Raw genomic sequence first — 21,777 nt, forward strand, 5'->3', positions numbered from 1 at the left:
AAGATTTTACATCAGTGGTAAACTTAACATTACTAGATAATAGGGGTGTAACTGTACACAGAATTCATGGTTTGGTATGATTTCGGAACAGCAGAAAAAAAGAAAGGAAGAAAATAATATTTCAGTCCTTTTATTTTGAAAAATATAAACATCCAACAATGGCTCATTGGCCAAAACTATTAACATTACTGAAACAGTTTAGTTGTGCTGCAGTGGAGAGAAAAAAAAAAAGTGTTTCCTGCAAGGAGCCAGGACACCTGCTGACATTCTGAACGGCTTCACTCAAAGGTGACAGTCACAGAGAGGGGAGAGGGACAGGGAGACGCAATATTGTTTATTAAACACAGGGATAACAGCGCATATTTTAATAATAATGACAGCAGCAACACTACATGAGCATGGGTAACCATGATAACCAGGCTACTTTAGCTAAGCTGGCTGGCATACATCCATGAACATGCTACAGCAAAGATGCTTTATAACAAAAGATGATGCATTACAAGCTGTGCCAATCATATGAAATGGTATACACTTCCTGTCTCCTAAGTGGGCGTGGTTTACTTCTGTGACTATGGGTTGAAAGAATCGGCAATAATCTGTGCTCACGTTAACTCCTCTCTTTGGAGTGAATAGACTCAGGACTTGCCGCTAATCCCATGTGACACTGATAGAAGAAGTGACTGTTAAGTGTGCTGACTCTGGCTACAGCTAAATGATGCACTGCCAAAACGTTCCGGAGTAAACATCGGAGTAAGTGGATTATTAAACTATTTTGACAGTAATTGTTTGGATCACAGAGCAGATCAAACATCCTGTACCGAACGGTTCATGAATACATGTACCATTACACCCCTACTAAACAATATTAATATGGTTATATATATATGTACCAGTGTATGTAATCCAACTGACAGTAATTACAATGATTTTGCTATAGCTGAGTAAATATGCATGTAACAGTTCACACTATTATGTAAGTTAGAATTAAAACTGCAACGTTTGTGATATGAAATAAATGCAGTCGGTCTTTGTGCATTAAATATATAAACAATTGTTCTGTCCTAGCTACAGGCTAGAGCCTGATTTAGGTTTTGTCCGTTTTCAAATGTAAATAATTAAACTTCTCTCTTTTACATTTTCTCTATCAGACTGTGCCAATAGTATACGTCCACAGATGTCATGTGTTGCAAGTAGATATGTTAATGTCTGGTAGTAAGAGGGAAAGGGACAGACTACCCAATATGTTGAATTAGCCCAGCAAGCTAAAAGCCACTGACTAATGACATGAAGCAAACATACAGCCGCCTCTGGTCTTGGGTTGGGTTCAGGTCTCAAATTAGTCAGTACCAGTCAGGTTCATTGTGGTCGGCTCTTACAGATGTGGGCACAGGTCTCAGTTTTAGATCACAGGTCTGGGGCTAATAAAATAACAGAAGAAGAAATTGCATGTACACTCAACTGAACTGGAACATCCTCATACATCTTGCATTGACATCTACATTAATGACTCTGTTAAACTGACAACACCTTGGACCTCTGCTCTTAGTCTAGGCTTCATCTCTGACTGTTGGTTGGTAGAGGTTGTTTCCAGCTCGCTGTAAATGAGGCTCGTCAGGCCTGGCTCTTGAAGCCGCAATCAATAGCTTTTAAGTGGCTTTGCAGTTGTTCTGATCCCTGGTGAGAAATGGATATTGGGATCAATAAGTTCTCAGTTTCTCCACAGTAACATTAATAAGATGAGTTAGTGGAGAGATGAGAAACAAAGGTCTGTAGAGTTCCTTGTGTTGTGCTTTGGGTCTGTGGCTGGACCTTTTCCTTCCTATTGATGTGAGGACAGTTAATGATGTGCCAGCTAATCATATCATATTGATCCAGGGCCATCATCAGTGCTCGGCCATCATGGCACTCTTTGGCTCTTCAGAGACCTCAAGAACCAAAGAGTCATATTCATGAAACCATCAGCTAGACAAACATGGAAAGAAGAGGCTAAAGTGGCTAAAAGATTTATTAATGAAGACCTCACATGAAGTGTTTAATGATGGACGCATCTTACTCTTTTAGATCAGATCACGACTTCAGCTGTGTTTGTATTAAGAATATTCTCCTTTTAATCTACAATTCCAGATATTTTACTCATGACTTTCTGATGTATCTTGTAGCATGTTGCTGAACTTACCAAGGCCAGTAGTTACACAGACAAGGTTGCAGTGCACACAAAACAAAGTACTTTTGGATTTGTTTTGCATCATCAAACCAGGCGGATTCAACTTTCCAAAACAGACAATCTATCACACCCACTTTACACAAGGATTACTATAGGGATCCTTTTTTTCCACTTTACTTCATCCCATTTATTAACATGTTTTTCTACAAAACCTTCTGTACTTAGCAAAATAAATCAAAGTTCTGATGTTAATTGTTGTCTAAAAACAAGCAGCCACACAAGATTTTTAATTGAAATCAGATACTACAGTGTAAAGTTTGATACCCTAGACCTGATTTGAGGTGTGTGTGTGTGTGTGTGTGTGTGTGTGTGTGTGTGTGTGTGTGTGTGTGAAAAATCTGCCACAAGGAGATTAGGAGCTGGAAATCATTTTAGTGTCATGTGAGGTTTTCTTTCCTCTCAAAAAATCTACACATCGATGTTTTCAATAGGTACAATGTGATGATTTTATCATCAAATTTATATTGAATCTGAGATGATGAGTTTTGTTTTTTTTAAGTGTGGCACCACCGTGATACTGTAACCCTGCTCCTACACAAACAGCAGAGCACAGATACACACCCAGTCTGCTGAACAGTTTCAGTGTGCAGTTGTTACAAAAGTGTCTTGTTTGAGGTAACAAATATCGCTGGAAAGTTTCCACCCTGAGATGTTAGAAGTAAACAGGTGTGCAGCTGAAACATTCTCCCCTGCCGGTCGTGGCTCGACATCGGCAGCTTTTCAAACACACTGGGCTGTTAACCACATTTAACCCCCCGGGACCAGGGCTAAGTCAGAGGGAGCTCCAGCCATAATACTGAGGCTAAACCAATGCAGCGGTTTAGTTTGGCACCACCACACCGGACTGACCTGCTGCTTGTACCAGCAGGCACCTTGGCTGACCCCACTGTGCAGGTCCCTCCCCATCTGGGCCCTGCCTGGCTCTGCTGAGGCATGCTGTGGCAGGTTTCCAGGGTCCCTGCTCACCTACAGAGGATTCTTGTGAATGTTTGATCCTTATACTTAAGTGGCTAGAGTTGGGGTTAGGATTGGAATATTGTTTGTGTTTGTTGCGGCCAAAATGCCTGATTTTATTGTGGGTTTTCTGGAAAAAATGTGATGCAGTTTGGAGTCATATGTCTTTCAAGGAGTATTATGAAGGAGACATGAAGGGCTATAAATGCAATGGGGAAAGAAACAAGTTAAAGTCCTGAGTGGATGCCAAAAAATGTGACCTGTTTAGTAGTGCTAAGAAAATTAGTCAATTAATCTAAAAGTAGATTAACAGAAAATTTGTTGACCATAGATTCGACACTGATCAATCATTTAAGATTCACTGGTTCCAGCTTCCCCAATATAAAGATGTGCTGATTCCCTTGTTTTATTATCATTTTTAATCTTTTTTTTTTTTTTTTTTTGACAAACCAAGCAATTTGAAAACATTTTGATGGACAATTTTCACTGTTTTCTGAAATTTTAGACTACTTGAATTTTTTTTTTTTTTTTTTTAAATTGAGTTTTCAAAAGGTATTTTCTTCTTCCAGAGCTTTAGACTGGATCTCACTGTAGTTTACTGAGTACATTTTAGTAGAGTTTAGCTGATTGACAGTATTGACAGTATTAAAATGTTGTTTAATGTTGCTCACCACGGCAAGTTCCTAAAAACTACTTAATAAAATTAAACAACATTTTTCACAATGAAAGATAAGACAACACACACCTTCAAGAGCTGAACGTTTATAATTCAAGAATCAAATAATCTACGCATATAGAAATATGAAAATAATAATTACAAAGAAAACAATGAGCTAAATTGTACAAAATGTACCTTAAAATACCAAAGATTTGATGTTCAACAGCCAAATAGCCTCAGGGAATGTATTTATTTTAAAACAGCGCTATCAGTAACTCCAGAGAGCATTTCCTCAAAGAGAGGAGCTGCTGGTGAGAATCATCTCTAACTGTGATCAGAGCCTTTTGGTGAAGCTGGACTTTATAAATTGAGTGGGAGGGTCAATTATTTTAGATGAATTCTTGATTATTTTATCAGATGTATTTGTTTCTGCAGTAGTCAGACAACTGAACCAAACTGTGACTGAGAACATTAGCACACTTTCTACAATAGATGTGTAAAACTTCCTCAAGAAATTATAATCTCTGATCAGGCAAATTTAATTACTTTCCCATTTAAGGTCAGCAGAGATTATAGTGCCAAGAAATACTAACACTTTACTTATATGATGAAGGTATAGGCAGACATAAGGATATTAATATATAGTATAAGTATTTATAAATGTACAGTATTTGCCAACAAGTATAAGTGAAGACAGATTTGATATTTTTACAGCTGTGTTTTACTGTGTTGTTATTCATTATCTGTTTATACACCAACTTCCACTTGTGGGTGCCCACAGGAAGAGTTATAGTTGTTGACAAATACATAAATAAAAACTCATATCTGCTTATAACTACACTATAGTGTTTTATAAACCATTTAACTGTTTATATACTGCTTATAAGTTGTAAATGCCAAACTTAAAGTGTTATCCAATAAATTTGAACTCTTCTAGAGTCAGAGCATCAAGCTCAACATGTCATTGTATCAGTAATTAAAAAAATAAAATGCATGCAGTTATAGTAGACCAGAAGTGCTGACTTCCTGTGGTTTTAACTAGAAACCAAATCACTAATTCAAGGAAATAGTCTAATGAGCAGCAATATGCCACTTGGAGATGCCTTCACGTTATTTTAAAAGAGGCCAGTTGGCTGTTTAACTTTGGGAAAATGAGAGGAAGGCAGCGTTTCTGTCAGTCAGCTGATTGGTAGTCAGAAGTCCCTGTCATCAAGCAGAGCTGTATTTTTCCTGTCTCAGTAGACAAGGCTGTAAATCTTCCACCATATGAATATTTCTCCTCTCATGAGCATTTTAACAGATCCTTCAGAGGTAGTAGACCTTGAGGCCAGAGTCTGCTGGACAAAGGCTGGCTTCATGTTACTGCAGTGATCCCATCATGTTAGGAATGCATCTCTCCCTTCCTCTCCGTGTGTCTTCTCAGGACAGATTGATCTGTAGCATGCAAAGCAGGCAGCAGAACCTCTTTTGTACATTTCCTAATTATTACCCTGAGCGTGTGACCTAGTGTACGACCAGAAAGCATTTGCTCCACTTCTTCTGTGTGCTGTGCTGTTTAGTGTGAGCAGAAGGTTTGGACAAGCTCAGAGCAGTCTGGCCCAGAGCCTCTGTATGCAGAGGAAAGCTGCAAAATGGCACCCAGGAGGAAATCAGAAACATGCGCTCGCCTCTCTGTCTCTGGTGTTGGAAATAAGTTCAGATTACGTTCAGTTTCTGGCCCTGCGTCGACTTCAGGCAAACACGCAAGCATGCATGAAGGCACGCGGGGGGCTGGGGGACTTTTGGCCATCTCCTCCCTGTGGAGGTCCAGCACACGTTTAAATGAAAGATTCTCATTGATTACCTCATAAAAGTAAGTTTTGTCTATTAGTGGTATTATGGGAACCGTTTCTGCACACAAAAGAATGAAATGAAACATTCAAAGCTGGACTGTGTAACTTAGAGTTGAAAATAATAATTACATTGAACTTTCTGTATTTTCATTTTACCTTTGACCCTCTTTTCCTCAGTAGTAAGAAACATTAAGAAACCACAAAACTAAACCCGTTTTCTGACTGTAAATCTATTTGATATAGTGAATGTCTTCTGTTGGCATGTGTTTTATAAAAGCCTGCGGTGGCTTCCTTACCTCAAGCTAGATACCGTAACAAGATAGACATCTCATCAAGATAGTGAAGTGTTGAGGGAGAAGAGAGAGACAACATGCACTTCATACTGGAAGCTTCCATGGACTTGTTTAGTCTATTTAGTTCCATGAAAAGCTTAGGAGGAGGTTTCTGCAGAAACCTGCGTCATCACTATGACACAGAGTTCACTCCAGATTATATCAGATAGTGCATACAGTAGGTTCATCTCATTGAACCGAAGTACACTGTAATGCCAGGATGAATAAATTAGCAGGTCAGAGATGGTCATGTCCTTCTGTATTTAGCAGTCAAATTTCAAATTCGCTTCATTGGCAAAGAAATCCACCCCCCCTTAGTTACTGTTGCTACGACTGTCAATTGACATTATAATAAAAAAATAGTCAAATAGCCAAACGACTGCAACTATTTTGATAATCAATTAATCATTTTGGGTAATTCTTTTTTAACAAAAAATGCCAAAATTCTCTGGTTCCAGCTTCTTAAATGTGAATATTTTCTGGTTTTGTTAGTCTGTGATTGTTTAGAGAATTTCGTCGTAATGACCATTAAACAATAGAGATCGGAGCTGAAGTATCAAAATTTAACAGAATTGATTTTCTTGTACAAGAAGGAGCGTTTCGCAATGCAACACACAGTATGAGGTTAAGAAGAAAAAGGCTCCCAGTGGAGTGCTTGTAACAGAGTTTTATACACCTTAAGTGGGTGTTACAGTTCTTTTCTTAATCTATCAAATACAGACGTATAGATAACGTCATGTCTGTTTTCAGTTCTCCTATCCAGGATCCATCCTCCCCAACTGACCCCCAGATGACATGTCTCACCCTGTCTCCCACGAATTTTAATTCCTACATCTTCCTCTTTACAAATATAATGCTGAACTTTCTTTAACCTTAGCTGATGAGTCTGCTGATGTTGCAGTACAAGACAGGAACAACTCATCATAATCTACATAAAATAGTAACACACATACACTGTGTAATCATAGTCATTATAACAGTGATGGTAAACTGAATGAGGACATTTTAGTTTGCACCTTGGGCTGCAGCGATTGATATTTTTCACCATTTTCTGAAATTTTACAGACCAAACAACGAATCGCTTAACCCAGAAAATAATGTACAGATTAATCAATAATGAAAATAATTGTTTGTTGCAGCCTTAGATAACAGTGGCAGATTTACCATCAAAAATGTAGACATTTTTGGAACAATGGGTCCTTGATGTCAGACAGAAGTAGACAAAAGCACTGTTTTGCTGCAATATTAACCCTGTTCAGATGCTTACTATAAAGACCACAGCAATTTACAGGTTAGATGTATGTTCAGTTGTTAGTATGTTCCACTTCTAACAAGAGAAAAGACTTTGAGGATGAGGAGTTTGGGGTTGCTTGAGTATTTAAGAGCAGGGCAGAGCCGCTAACGTTAGCCTAGCATATAGTCACATCTCAGCTACCTCACAGTGAATGTGTCAGTGCTGAACGCAGCTTTTTCTAATGTAACATGTGACCCCACAAAATTCTGTAGTTAGCCGATGATGAGCTCTTTGGCCTTGGTATTAATGCAGGTTACTACTGTCGAAAGTAAGCTAGTCAGCCAGGTATGCTAATGATTACAGTTAAATACAATCTATTTCTCACAATTCATTTGTTTTAGATTTTTGGAAAGGGACCAAAAAGCAACAACAACAACAGCAAAAAGTCAGAAACCTTGCTCTATGCTCTGCCTACATAGCCTACATTATACTTCATTACTGCACCACATATTATACTCAAATGAAAGATAAACCAATTATAGCTAACTAATCATTAAGAAAGGAATATATATGATAGGATGAGATATGCAGTGGAAAATGTAATGTAGTAGTAATGATGAGAACCATAGAAGAGATTTTTTTAGATTGTGTAGTAGCTCAACAGTTAACATTTTCTGTCTCACTGCTGCCCCCTGATGTATAACTCATCTTAACACAACACTGCTGCTGTTTCCTGTCTCTATCTGTTTACTTCCTCTGATATTCAGCTTCTCTCCATCAGCTCGATGCACAACCTTTCCTCCACATTCTTCTTTATCTCTGGCTAACAGAAGCACTCTGTGCTGCACAACTGTTGTCCTTCAGCATGAGGGAGTTTGACTTCCTGTGTAGATATTGTAGGGGTCTGTGGAAATAAAAGGCATGCTAATCATAACATCGAGGGATCCAGGAGCCCGCAAGAGAGGGAAAGCTTCTTTTCCTGGAAAGACACTTCCAACACACATGAGTACATTTTCTCCCTGCTCAGTGGACACCTGGGTATGTCCTATAGGATATTGACCCTCGCTCCCCCTCCCCTCCACTCTCTTTGATGGGACTTTTTTTTCCCCCCTCTCAGTCATTCACTCAGTCAGCCTCCTGCTGGCTCTCTGTCAGCAGTCTACCCCCACTCCCTATGTCTCTTTTCACCTCTCAGTCTGGTGCCCCACCCCTCAGGGAAACCATATGACACCAGGAGCCTGAGTGTGAAATTCCTGGCATGCGTCCAGCAGCCTCTCTACGTTCACCTCGCACGATGTGGCGTCACAACATCAGACCCACACTGAGGTGGATTTCATCTGTCAGCTCAGCTTGGATTTATTGTGAAATAGTGATAATCATCTTATTTTATATCTGGATATAAAATGCTGCCTTAATCTCATTTATCAGGTTGCTACAGGTCCTTTCTCTCATTCTTTCTCTCAAGTTGTGGAGCTCTAAACCTCTAAACCTGGTCCTTTGTTTTTCCAGGTCTTTAAAGGTGAATTTCAGCTACCAGATTTCCTAAAAGAACAATCACAGGTACAGTAACATTTCTGCCTGTTGTTGAGCTTTTTCTTTTCTTCAAATTCAGCCTTTTTCTAGTGTCTGAGTTAAACCATGTGCAGCTCAGTGGAAGGTCACATTACAGATTTCCATCTGCTCAGTTACTCATCTCTTCTTGATTTTCTTGCCATCTAACGCAGCCTGTTGTTGTTTTTTGGTCTTAGTTCATGATTGTGTTCTTGTTTTTTTGGTCTTTAGTGGTTATTTTGTTTAGTCTCGTGGTTTTGTCTTGTCCTGTCTTTCGATTTAAGAGCCTGATGTTGGCTAAAGAGCACTTCTGCCCTCTTCTGGTACTTCCAAAAACTGCACTCACTTTCTGCATTCTGTAGAAACACACTCCATTATCATGTTCGAGCTTCCGTAGAGTGTCTGCTTTTTATTTGCTAATAACACCTTTTTTTATCAGCACAGTCAGCCTCTTTGTTCATCGAATAAAGTGGGAACAAATACTATTTACAAGTCAGTGAGTCAGCTGACTGTGAGCATCTTCTTGGTGATTAAAGTTGCATATTGTGGTGTTCCCCGGCCTGTCATCCTGAGAGCAGATACTGTAACCTCTGATCTCCCTACAGATTCAGAAGTCTGCAGAGAAACCCCACCCCAGTTAGGAGAAGCAGGAGTGCCATCACCACAACACACAGGTACAAACATTCAGATTCACACATGAGCAGCATGCAGGGAACATACTGCAAGTTTAGGCAACAGCTCATGAAAAAGTTTGTAAAAGGTGTGAATGATAATGAGATAGTCATTACATCTTTTCTCCATGCAGTGAAAAGTCTTATTGTCTATGATGTTTCATGGATTTATGAGGGGCTCAATTCAGAAACAAAAAAAACAAAACAAAAAACTAAAAGACTATTTTCCTGCTGTTGCTCTTTCCATAAAGGCACAGTCACAGTCACATGTTCTGTCCAATTTCATGTTAATGACCATCTTGCTGTTCATTCTCTCTGGTGTAATCATTCTGAGTCCTGGCAGTGACATTATGCTCACTGGTGCAGCAACTTTATACTTTCACTGTCAAAAACCACAAGATTAGAGCCAAACCAATGCTGGATTTTTGAAGCTGATACTGATATGTTAAAAAGAAAACGAATACTGTATTATTTATTGGCTGATATTCATTTTTAATATAAACACATAAATGTTTTTGCAGAGGATCCCTAAAATTTGCTTGGTACAGAATTGTGACTGATGTGCTGATTTTATAGTTTTACAGGCCTCTCTGTGAATTTAAATGACTTAAACACATATTTGACGTGTCTGCACTGACATTTGCTATTACAGATATATATGCTGATGATAAGCTAATATTGGTTGATATATTGGCCCGGCTAAGTCATTGATCAGACTCTTATATAAGGATTAGTTTTCTGACAAACCCAGCCAGTTCAGTGGCTTTTCATTGGTCATGTAATTCCAAGGATGTATTCCAGACTGCTAAAATTTAATTAAATTTTCTTTGAAAGCGAAAGAATATTGACATTTTGAGTCACTTGATAAGATTATAGCTGAATGTTCAAACTTGTTAGTGGAAGCCAGATTTAAAACTTAAATTAATCAAACACTTTGTTTTGATGTTATATCCTCTCTTTTCAGCACAGGTCTCGGTGCAGTGGAACAGAAAATCATGGACATCATCTTACCCATTTCACCGTCTGTGTTGGGCCTCGGCACATTTCAAAGGTCACATGACTGCAGTTGGACAGTGACCTCACTAGTGTCAACGCATCCCCCCCGTGGGCTGCCACCACTCCTCATCTACGGAGAACTCTTGGCCTTCGATGTTGTACTGTACAAAAAAAAAAAAAAAAAAAAAAAAGGTTCTCACAACCACAGAATGTCTGCTGATTGTTATTTTTTGTGTCACATCATGCTCATCGATTTTTAGAAATTATTTCTGGCTATTTAGGAAAAAAACCCCTCTGTGATTCTGTTGTAAGAAACTGCAGTGAACTGAAATCGCAACAAGTATTTATGAATGGAAAATTAGCTTTTGGAAGATGCAATACCTATTTTAATGTTTAATTTTTTTTTCATGACTTTGTATTGTGCTATGTCATGGGTACTGATCAGTTTTAAGTATCAACCGTGATAAACAATGCTTTTTTAAAAACCTTGTTGCGAGTGTGTTGCTTTTTGTCTTTTTTTTTTTTTAAGGATAAAATGTCACCAGTCATTCAAATATAAGCAAGGATCGAGAGGACAGTGAAGGGAAACATAAATGAAATTAAAATTAAATACATTTAGCCTAATATAATGTAATTTAATATTCAAGTCCAAAACATGTCATGATCCTCTGGTGTGGTAAGTAAATTTGGATCTTGTTTAGTAATGATAAGCTGTTCTGCAAGAGAAGTCTGGATTATCAACAATGCAGAGTTTCACTGTGCATCAGTATGTTTTATGGATTTTGATAAATTGCACATTTGTTTAGGAATCTGCACCACTAAAGTACATCAACTAAGACGGCCCTATGTCATTTCCTGATGTTGTGGCAGTGTGTTTTAGAGGAGCACTGTGTTTTAAAACCCCTTTTGTGCTCACTTGGTGAATATCTGTAAAAGAAAGCTGTGTTTGAGCAGGCTAGTTGATTTCTGGGTGTCTGATAAAGTAGCAACCATGTGTGTTCTGCTGTGCACTCACTCAACTTCAGTTTCATGCCGTCATTTACATGAGCAGTTTTGCATTAGACTGCTTTAGGTGAGTTTGGTTTACTAGTAAATCCATGTCCAGTCATTACGACAGCAGACCTTTCTTCTGATTCTTATAACAATGTCCCAGTAGGTTTACTGAAGCATAATGAAACATAACCCCATTTGGACTGGATTTACTTCCCTAGGGGAGGCAGGGTGATTTTAACACAGATGGAAACATGCTAAGAACAATATACTATGTAGACCTGTTTGGTAACCAATATGACCCCCCAAAAAAGAGAAAATACAAGCATCAAGACAGCAGGACCCTATGAAAGCTCATCAACAGGTAGGTGCTGCTGTTTTGTTGTCAGCCCGGCTTTTAGCTGATAGTCCTTCAGATTTTGGCAAACTGACGCGATTATAAGTGCCAAATTATTGTTATCAATAGCTCCTGTTTGCAGTGTAACATGGATGTACAGACAACTATCACTGGATTACTGTCATACTGAAGAAGACTTAATAATGTGATGATTCTCAGGCAGGTTCTGAAGTCTCTTTTTCCATAATTTGTAAGCGCGTTTATGGAGGTTTATTGGACATCAGCGATAATGATATCTTCTGGTAGTGTAAGTCACACTGAATGATATCAGTTAATGTTTGATGTCTGTGTTCAGATTTGACTGAGTTAACCATACTATAAAAAATATGGACGTAGTCACAGTGACGTCACCCGTTGGTTTGCGAACTACCGTTTTGAGGCCTTGATTATAGCGATTTGACCATCGCCATCTTGGATTTGACCGTCACCATGTTTGAATTTTGGAGCCAGAAGTGACCATATTTGGACGAGAGGGTGGCGGTGACCATAGCGCTAGCTGCTAGCTTGGTTAGCACGGTGCATTTACAATCCATGGTTAACAATGTTAATGCTAATGCTAATTTTCGCTAGCGAAACACAGTAAAAAACCGTTAAAACAAAATGTACTCACCGGAAAAACTGATCATACGACTCATTGATGGTTCTTTTATTACAGCAAAACACTGAACGAGACTGTTTTTTGGCGACCACAATGTTACAATTAACTTAAGCAACGAACTGACAACACACTGAAATAGCAGTAGCCACGCCTATACGCGATGGTTACGTTACGTAAGCAACGTTGTCAATCACAACGTAGCCACGCCCTAAAGCATATGCTGTTTTATCGTCTATTTCGCTCTAAACGGGGCCATAATTTACAAAATTAACATCATGCTGTATTGAAGAAGACTTGAAATTAGCAATTGAGACCATAAACTCACTAGGAAACGGTTTACTGAGGTAATAAATCAAGAGAGAAGTAGGGTCATTTTCTCATAGACTTCCATACAATCGGACTTCTTTTTGCGGCCAGTGGAGTCGCCCCCTGATGGCCATTAGATAGAATGCAGGTTTTTGGCACTTCCGCATTGGCTCCACTTTTCAGCCCCGGAGGTTGCCGCTTGGGTTATAATTAAAGAGCTGTTATAACTCCGAGAGGGATTTTTGACTCTCCTTCACCTCACACAGCAGCTGTGTTTGCCTCACCTTCAGCTCTCCGGCGCCCCCCTGTGGAGGCTGTGGGGCCTCATTTATACACCATTGCGTACGCACAAAACGGGGTTTGAAAGATATGTACGTCACTTCCCACGAAAAAGTTGGATTTTATAAAAACAGCTGACGACAGAATGTGCGCACCTGCACGTAAACTCTGAGCCATGCGTACGAAACTGGCGATGCAGATGGTAAGGTGGTGAACTGAAGTCAGGTTGTATAATGATTCCTCTCACACATTTCATTTCATGTAATATCAAACGTTAATTATAGATCCACTTTATCATAAACATTCAAACCAGCAGTGTTACTGCTTGTAGTGAGCCATAACTATTCCATAAGCGCCTTTCAATTTTAAAAGATATAAGCCAACTCATATCTGAATCAATTACATCTGTGATTTATTATAGAACTATTAATGAAACCATGTCCTGTCTCACTATCACATTCTCAACCCCAGAGCGCAGAGGAGAGGGCTGGGCTGTATGGTGTTTATACTAGAGATCAGTTGTGGAGCAGCACAGCTGCTGAAATGCCATAATGATGTCAGGATGTGGCAGGATGATGTCTGGATGTGGCAGGATGATGTCATGATGTGGCAGGATATGGCAGGATGATGTCATGATATGGCAGGATGTGGCAGAATTATGTCAGGATGTGGCAGAATGATGTCAGGATGTGGCAGGATGATTTCAGGATGATGTCAGGATGTGTCAATATGATGGTCAGGATGTGTCAAGATGATGTCAGGGTGGGGCAGGATGATATCAGGATGTGGTAGAATGATGTCATGATATGTCAGGATGTGGCAGGATGATTTCAGGATGATGTCAGGATGTGGCAGGATGATGTCATGATATGGCAGGATGTGGCAGGATGATGTCAGGATGTGGCAGGATGATGTCATGATATGGCAGGATGTGGCAGGATGATTTCAGGATGATGTCTGGATGTGGCAGGATGATGTCATGATATGGCAGGATGTGGCAGGATGATGTCAGGATGTGGCAGGATGATGTCTGGATGTGGCAGGATAATGTCATGATATGGCAGGATGTGGCAGGATGATGTCAGGATGTGGCAGGATGATGTCATGATATGGCAGGATGTGGCAGGATGATGTCAGGATGTGGCAGGATGTGGCAGGATGATATCAAAGTGATGTAAGGATGGGGCAGGATGATATCAGGATGTGGCAGGATGATGTCATGATATGGCAGGATGTGGCAGGATGATTTCAGGATGATGTCAGGATGTGGCAGGATGACGCCAGGATGATGTCAAAGTGATGTCAGGATGATATCAGGATGTGGCAGGATGATGTCATGATATGGCAGGATGATGTCAGGATTTGGCAGAATGACGCCAGGATGATGTCAGGATGTGGCGGGATGATATCAAGGTGATGTCAGGATGTGGCAGGATGATGTCAGGATGTGGCAGGATGATGTCAGCCGTGCCTCCACTAGTCCATACACTGACAATGTGCAGCAATGTGCTTCTTGGCATCTACCTTCATATCTGACCACTTTGTTTAATTGTTTTGTTTGTTGCATCGACTGCATTATCAGCTGCAGCAGCAACAGTCCTAATTAATTAGACTCTTAACCATTCTTTCACAGACAAAAATATTCTTAGTTTTCAGTGTTTATTTTTGTGTGTCAAACTACATATTAGCATGATAGATTCTTACATACAGTATTTTCTGTCATTGCCATTGTTGAGCTTACCCCCTTAAAGACCAATGCATGTGTGTGTCAGCCGATGCTGGCCTAGTGTTGTGTATTGATTTGATTATTTGTGTCTGGGTACATAAATAAGCAGCAAACAAACTCAAAATGGTCCAAACTGAAACCTATGTGAAACACTGGCTGGTCTATGGATGCTTTCATCATGGAATTAAACCATTCAGGTATAAAATACAGTACAGTATTTAAGAAGACGTGTGTCATGTATGATATAAACATTGTTTCTTTGTGATGCAACTGATACTTATTAAGTTACTTTGCTTGATTGATGCCAGCAGGCTACATGGCCCAAATTATGCCATACAGTCTAAAAGTGACGTACCATTCTAAAAACACATCTGCAATTACCGCTTATCCCCATAGGTGCTGCCAAAGAGAAAGAGCGAAAGAGATCCTCGAGATTGTTTCTTGAACAGCTCATTTTTAGGACATTTTACAGAGAGTGTGGTGCAATTTGGTACAAATTATTTTAAAAATGGAAAAAAGTGTTAAGTGTTTAGTTGGTAAGTACCCACTCAACATATTTAGATTTATATTCTTAATTTGCAAAAAAACTTAATATGGCTGACTTCCTGTTGGGCTTAGGGTATGTCTCCCAGTGGCTTTTTTGTAAGTTTTGGCTGATGTTAACAGACCGTACTGTCTACACATCACCTTTTAATAATAGTGATTCTGCTTTTTAATTCATCAGGTTCATTAAGAATCACCTACTAGGCAAATATGAGCTTTACACGTTTACTATGAGGGAGTCACTCTGAGTCAAACTGGTGTCACTGACAGCGTCAACGCTGAATATATAAACTACTACTAAACTAAACTAAACTAAACTAAACTAAACTAATCATACAAACCTCAGACACACACACATCACATTCATCTCCTCTGGCGAATGATTGGTGTATGTGCCTGAAAAATCTAACATTAAACAGGGTTCATGCACTGCGAATTATATTCCTGCAATTCTAGTGGAAGAGAAACACTTCACTGCACTTTAACAGATTTTAACGTCGCCACAACACAACACAACACAACACAACACATCATAATTAATCAAACTGATCAATAATCTTGCTCACGGGACAAATATATAACGGTACAAATATTCAAGAGGTACTGCACAGTTAAACATGTTTTTTGAGCTCTAAATGAAATGATGTACTGTGATGAAACACATCAATGCTGGTGTTAATATTGACATCGACACCAAATTTATAAAAATCAGCGTTTCATGGGTTGAAAATGGCTCAACACGCCATCTACTGTTTTAAATCAGCCCAGAGCCTTGCAAGGCCAATGTTGACAACTGTTTGGGACTTCATGAAATTTATATAAAAAAAGAATGTTAACATGCTAATGGCTACCTACAACATACTTAAATATGCTGGGATGGAGGGGGCTAGCAGAATTTGGGTGTGAAGTTACTCTTTAAAAACACTATAAGAAACATCCTAATATGCTGATGTATCGAATCTAATTCTTTAAGAATTTTTGCAAATGAACTACTACTTATGAACCCAAATATTACAAGTGGGAATTTACCAATTAAACCAATTTAACACTTTTTTGTTTTTTCTTACATACCACAATGCACAACCTTTCTGTAAAATGTCCTAAAAATGTTAAATTCCTGCAAATTACTCCAAAAATTTCCAGGAAATTACAATACAGTTAAGAGACCTGTAAAATAAAGTGTTACCCACTTGTTTGTTTTATGTGCTGTTTACAGATTGTTAGTTTTCCTGGTGAATGTGGACAAGTGTATTATGTGTGGGTTGTTTTATGACCGAACCAACCAAACCAAACCACTGGGGGTCCTGGGGAAAAAATAAGCTGTGGGCCACCATTGACCTATTCATAGATATACAGTATATGGTATATTGATTAGAGAGGCTTTGAACTCAGTAGAAGAACTATTCTAAACATTGAGAAACTCCCAAGTTTCAATCATATGATGTATTAAAAGCCATAGAACATCTTCCTCTCTAGAGCATCAAAAGTCTAAAAACAAAGAGAGCAAGCACAGTAATGAACAACCTCTTATTTAATAATACATTACATTCAAGGCAAATGATACATCCTTACCAATACATATTTAGCAATGCAATCATTGGCTCTCTAAATAAATAGAAATCTTGAAGTCAGTGCACAACATTGAGAAAGAACACTTAACAGTCAACGTGTAACATAGTCTGCACACATTCTGCATTTCTGCACAGTATACACCTCCAACTAGTGCTGCTAAAACCAACATAAAAAATAGATTTCAAAATAAGTTATATATATATATATATATGTTCTGACTGTCTTCATAGAAATATTGGGCTTTCGGTTCATATTTACAGCAATATAGACTTTGATGGGTTTCTCAAACGACAGAAATTGCACAGTAGTTAAAGAATCCAATATCACGATTTTCAAAAATATTTTACACACATAGTAAACAGTCAGTCTTCAAGATGCAGTATGAAATTGCACATTGTCGTCATGCCACAGAGGGGGCTGTTTCAAGGCTTTGGTACACAATGTCCTGATTGGAAGAAAAAGCTCTGCTACAGGCCTCAGTTTCCCCCCCGACCCTCCTCAGTCAACGTGTTGGCAGGGTGGGAGGGGGGAGAGGCCGTAGTGAGGTTCCGCGTACATCCACACCACCGCCCGTTTCTGGGGTCAAACTAGCGAATCAAAGAGCCCGATGACTACAGTACACTTGAGGAATGGGGAAGACTCTTGGCACTTGAATCACAGGTGCAGGTCCGTGCTGGATGACCAATCATATGCAGCCGTATTGGACATTTTTGGGAGACAAGGAGGGTGGAGATAAAGGGTCACACTAATCAGGGGTATTGGAAACAGTATCAAAAATTTCCCCAGTTCCCCTCAGATACAAACATGAATGTACTCTGTGCTGTTACTGTGGAGCCGAAAGGAAACCTAATACTGATTCACTGAACACTGGCTTTAGTTTGGCATTAAATGCAGCTTTACCTCAGGTGGTTTTTAAAAACCTGGGATCACAAATCTGTTATTTCAACCAACCCAGTCAGACAGATGTTTTATTTTCAGAGGCTGGACTTGAGGCAGGAGAATCAGGTTCCACACGGACAATTGCAGCCACTTTTCCTGTTGAACGGTCTTCAACGAGCCTTCACAACAGTGTGCATGTTTAACTCCAATTCCAAAGTGAAAACATGGATTCATTTAAAGCATAGAGCAGGTGATGTAGTATATTTTTCTAATTGTCAAAAAATCCCATGAAAAGACCAAAACCAACAATGAATTCATCCTGTTAACAATTATTATCTGTGAATATCTTATACCTCTGTGCCAAAGAGCTCCACTGTTGTCCAAAAACTATAAAACACATTAGTGAGCCACACTGTTGCACTGGGTGACATGTTCCTTCATTATTCAACGCACACAATCCTATACAAACCATCCCGCTGCCAGGAATACTCTCTAGAGCACCAAATGTGGATTCATCTGCAGAAAACAGGCGCCAACAAATGCACCATTTCCTCCTGTTTGAGTAATGTTTACTAAAAACTACAGTGACCAGCTGTGTTAGGAAATTACTGAACCTTTGTTAAAAACTAAACAATATTTATCAGAGCTTTTTCACTGAAAACAGCTGCCTGCTGCTGCTGGAAATGACACTGATGAGAGCTGTGAGACTGAATTAAACCAGTAAAGCTGTGGGCCGGAAAACCAAAACAATGAGCTGATAAACTGTAGAGCTGAGGGGAACTGCAGAGTTGGTGATAATTCTCTCCAACTCCTCTCACATTACACACAGTCATTTAATTCACTCTTTATATATAAAATAGATTCAGTGGTGCAGCTTTAAAGATTTAAGCCCTCCGTAGGAACCAGTCAGGATGTATTGAGAGATGGACTTGCATATTGTTGCATTTGGTCTTTTCATGGAATTTGTTGATAATAAGAAAACTTTAGAATAACCCCAGCCTTATCCTTTATTGAAAACTCCACCTTCAGACACAAGTAAATATCATCAACCTGTTGCTTTCTTTCCATTCTAGAAGTTATTTTATGATCAAGTGTTGGATTTTTCATTTTCTTATACCCACTTTGTCTCAGCCTGTTCTTCTAACCAGCTTTGAATCTAACACTTCATTAACTGGACAGTTTCATCTTTTCAAACGTGTCCCTTTTTCAAAAGTTTAAGAGGACATGAAGCAGTGACTGACACTGTTTATCTGCTTCATGTCCTCTAAAGGCTGTGATGATATTGTAGAAGCTAACTGGATCAAGCCCATAGTCAGGATTTTAATTATTTCCCAGTGCAATTTACCCAGCTAAGAAATTCAAGAAGTTTTTTTTTTAAAGCTGTGTTCACACTGCCACACATTAAATCCATTCACTTTAATTTAATTTATTTTTGGCAAAAATAGCCCAGTTTTAATATATTTATCCTAAAAATACCAGAATAAGTAATACTTCAAATACTTAAAAAGCTAACATGTGTAATATGCGTGTAATCATAGAATGTAAACTCTTCCTCAGGTCATTAAACGCCCCAAACTCACTGTAATATTACAGAGGACATGACCTCAGTGTCCACAATGGTAGTTTTGTGTTTTGTGTGTGTGCTTTTGTCTCTAGTGTTGTGCTCTGCTGCTGCTTTTCTCCCGCTGTCTCGGAACGAGGATTAAACATGCCAAACCGCTGACTAACATGCACTGAAAAGTTGGCTGCAATTCATCCGGACTTTCTCAACAGTTTGGCCTCCTGTGGTGCCTCCAGCCTCCACCCACACAGCTGAAGGCCTTCACAGACACCATGAAGGAAACCCTTGCAAAAAGTGCAACAAAGTACCTTGGGCTGTTACTGATAAAGGCAACCTTTGTGTGATAATGAAGACTTGGACAAAAAGAAAAGAATGTGGACTGAGGGGTAAAAACATACATGCTTGTTGTAGAAAACACTCGTGAAAAGGTAGTTGGCACAGTCCATTTGGTCACTAATGAAAACTTCTTCGTGGCTAAGTCTTCTGCTCCTCTCACTATGTTGTGTGTAAATCTCCACTCTAGTGGCCTCCACTGGAATGCTTCAGCCTTCCTACAGTACTCCTCCACTGACAGGCATCCAACATGTTTGGTTTCAGAGGGCAAGAAAAGGGGCGAGACTCTACAAAACTGGTGTACTGATAGAGCCAATGTTGTTTTGGAGTGTATGTGTGTGTGTGTGTATGTGTGTTTTCATGCACGCACACAAGCTCTGGAGGACTGGGGAGACTTAAGAATGCGTTCACAGTGTGGTCAAACTCACAAGCATGCAGACAAATCCACATGTCTGAACGGACACCATGGGCATTCCATGTGAAGGGAAATGTAAACAGATCGAGGCTGAGCTCCAGAGCCAGGCCGCCCTTGCAGCACTTCTGCCCCACTCCCAGAGTCCTCATCTGGGCAGGGAGGAGACCTGGACCCCCCTGGACCTGCTCTGGTTGGATGGAGGCCTAGAAACACCCTGTGAGGGATGAGAGGAGGAGCTGAGTGTCCTGTAGGGTGGGACACTCTCTCCCTCTGCATCCTTCCATTCCTCCTCCTCCTCCTCTTTTATGGTCACTTGTTGTCCATCAGAGACTGGACTTTGTGCACCAGTTCACGTGCTATCTTCAGGATGTGCTGGACATCGTGACGCTCGGCCATCTCTGTGGATCAGACACACTGTTAGAGAGGCAGCAGGTTCCTCACAGCTACAGAGACATACATACACACTACAGTTTACACATAATCTGCATCAACAGGTTAACAGGTACACACAGACAATGACTTTAGCAGATAAATGCAATCAAACAAGGAGCAGAAAACAAGTATAAAAACCTGAAAAGTAGTGGTGCAACAGATCATAGTTGATCCGTGATCCGTACAGATCGTCCCCCACGGTTCGGCACACACGTGAATCGCGGATTAATCGCAAAATTTAATGTCTCATTTAAGACAACGTAAACAAACTGTTGTAAGTACAAGTCATGGACAGACAGCACGTTGGTAACAGGGATTTTGAAGAGCAACAACCAAACCAGTATCTAACGGGTCGGAAGTGAAATCTACAGGTATGTTAACATGCTGTTTAATGTGCTGCAGCTGAGCAGCTAATTAGCTATCTAGCTGCTATGAATGTTTGTTTGGTGGCTCGTTCAACAAACTAAGAAGGACAAGACGTGTGTTCATGTTTGTAAGTTATCATCAAGTTTTGATGATGTGCCACACGCACAACGTGATTTAGCCAAGTAGGACATGTTCCTGGATCAACATCCAACATTGCAATCAACCAATCACAGCCCTCTGACATCATCAATGTGCTGCTCCTGTGCTTCTTTTAAAATTCCTTTGTACTTCTTCACAGGTATGCTAAGTTTTCCAAATTGAAGTTAGTACAGACTGCATGTCTTTAAGTCATTAATATTGAATCATTATAGTCTCATACCTACCTAGAGCTGTAGCTATATGAGCGACTGCAAGGTTAGTGAGTTAGCTTGCTAACTAGATAGGCTATTCAGCTTGCCAATAAGCTAGAACAGTGTTTGGTAACATTAAAGGGTAAAGATGATATAAAAGCCCTAATTTTGCTTTGGTCAAATCTAATTTTGGTGGTGGCTAGTTGAACCATACTTATTCATAAGAGAAAGTAATTTCTGCTCTTTTCTTATAGTTCATACTGACAATAACAAAAATATATTTAAATAATAAAAAATACACCAGACTTATCCTACCCTATAGACCTGTGATGAACATATTTTACCTCCTTTTTTTTATAGCCCATTCAAAACATTTTTTTGCAGGATTGCAGTGTTAGTGTTGATCCAGACACAAAAGCATGGAAGTCAATTAAATAAATTTCAATTTGAGGCATTATGATGTGAGATGTAAGACAAGGCTTTCCAAAAATGGAGAGAATGTGTTGATCTTAGGTGGTCACACAAAATTCACCTATGCTATAGGCCTACATTTAATCATTTAGACTATATATTATCTT

The 21,777-nt window shown here is 39.5% G+C and overlaps 2 protein-coding genes and 1 long non-coding RNA gene across 9 annotated transcripts in view; 1 reads left to right on the top strand and 2 right to left on the bottom strand.

The window, feature by feature from the left end:
- Nucleotides 1-10,941, top strand: part of tpst1 (tyrosylprotein sulfotransferase 1) — a 52,178-nt gene extending 41,237 nt beyond the window's left edge. The window contains exons 4-6 of one of the 4 annotated variants that reach the window (XM_067593856.1): nucleotides 8,744-8,794; nucleotides 9,391-9,459; nucleotides 10,421-10,941. In XM_067593856.1, the coding sequence (XP_067449957.1) occupies nucleotides 8,744-8,794; nucleotides 9,391-9,426 (87 nt within the window). In that variant the 3' untranslated portion in view covers nucleotides 9,427-9,459; nucleotides 10,421-10,941. The remainder of the gene's footprint in view (nucleotides 1-8,743; nucleotides 8,795-9,390; nucleotides 9,460-10,420) is intronic. The other 3 variants (XM_067593854.1, XM_067593857.1, XM_067593858.1) reach the window with 3 other exon arrangements.
- On the bottom strand, nucleotides 812-12,909 carry LOC137185620 (uncharacterized). The gene is made up of 3 exons (XR_010928892.1): nucleotides 12,450-12,909; nucleotides 10,468-10,613; nucleotides 812-1,674 (listed from the first exon to the last, which is right to left on the bottom strand). It is a non-coding gene; the product is annotated as an uncharacterized lncRNA (long non-coding RNA).
- Nucleotides 12,910-16,804: 3,895 nt separating this feature from the next.
- sgsm2 (small G protein signaling modulator 2) overlaps nucleotides 16,805-21,777 on the bottom strand; it is a 97,457-nt gene continuing 92,484 nt past the window's right edge. For all 4 annotated transcript variants that reach the window (XM_067593853.1, XM_067593850.1, XM_067593852.1 and 1 more), the window contains one exon: nucleotides 16,805-20,449. In XM_067593853.1, coding sequence (XP_067449954.1) covers nucleotides 20,361-20,449 — 89 coding nt within the window. In that variant the 3' untranslated portion in view covers nucleotides 16,805-20,360. The remainder of the gene's footprint in view (nucleotides 20,450-21,777) is intronic.

This window comes from Thunnus thynnus, chromosome 7 (genome assembly GCF_963924715.1).
Source record: "Thunnus thynnus chromosome 7, fThuThy2.1, whole genome shotgun sequence".
NCBI lineage: Eukaryota > Metazoa > Chordata > Actinopteri > Scombriformes > Scombridae > Thunnus > Thunnus thynnus.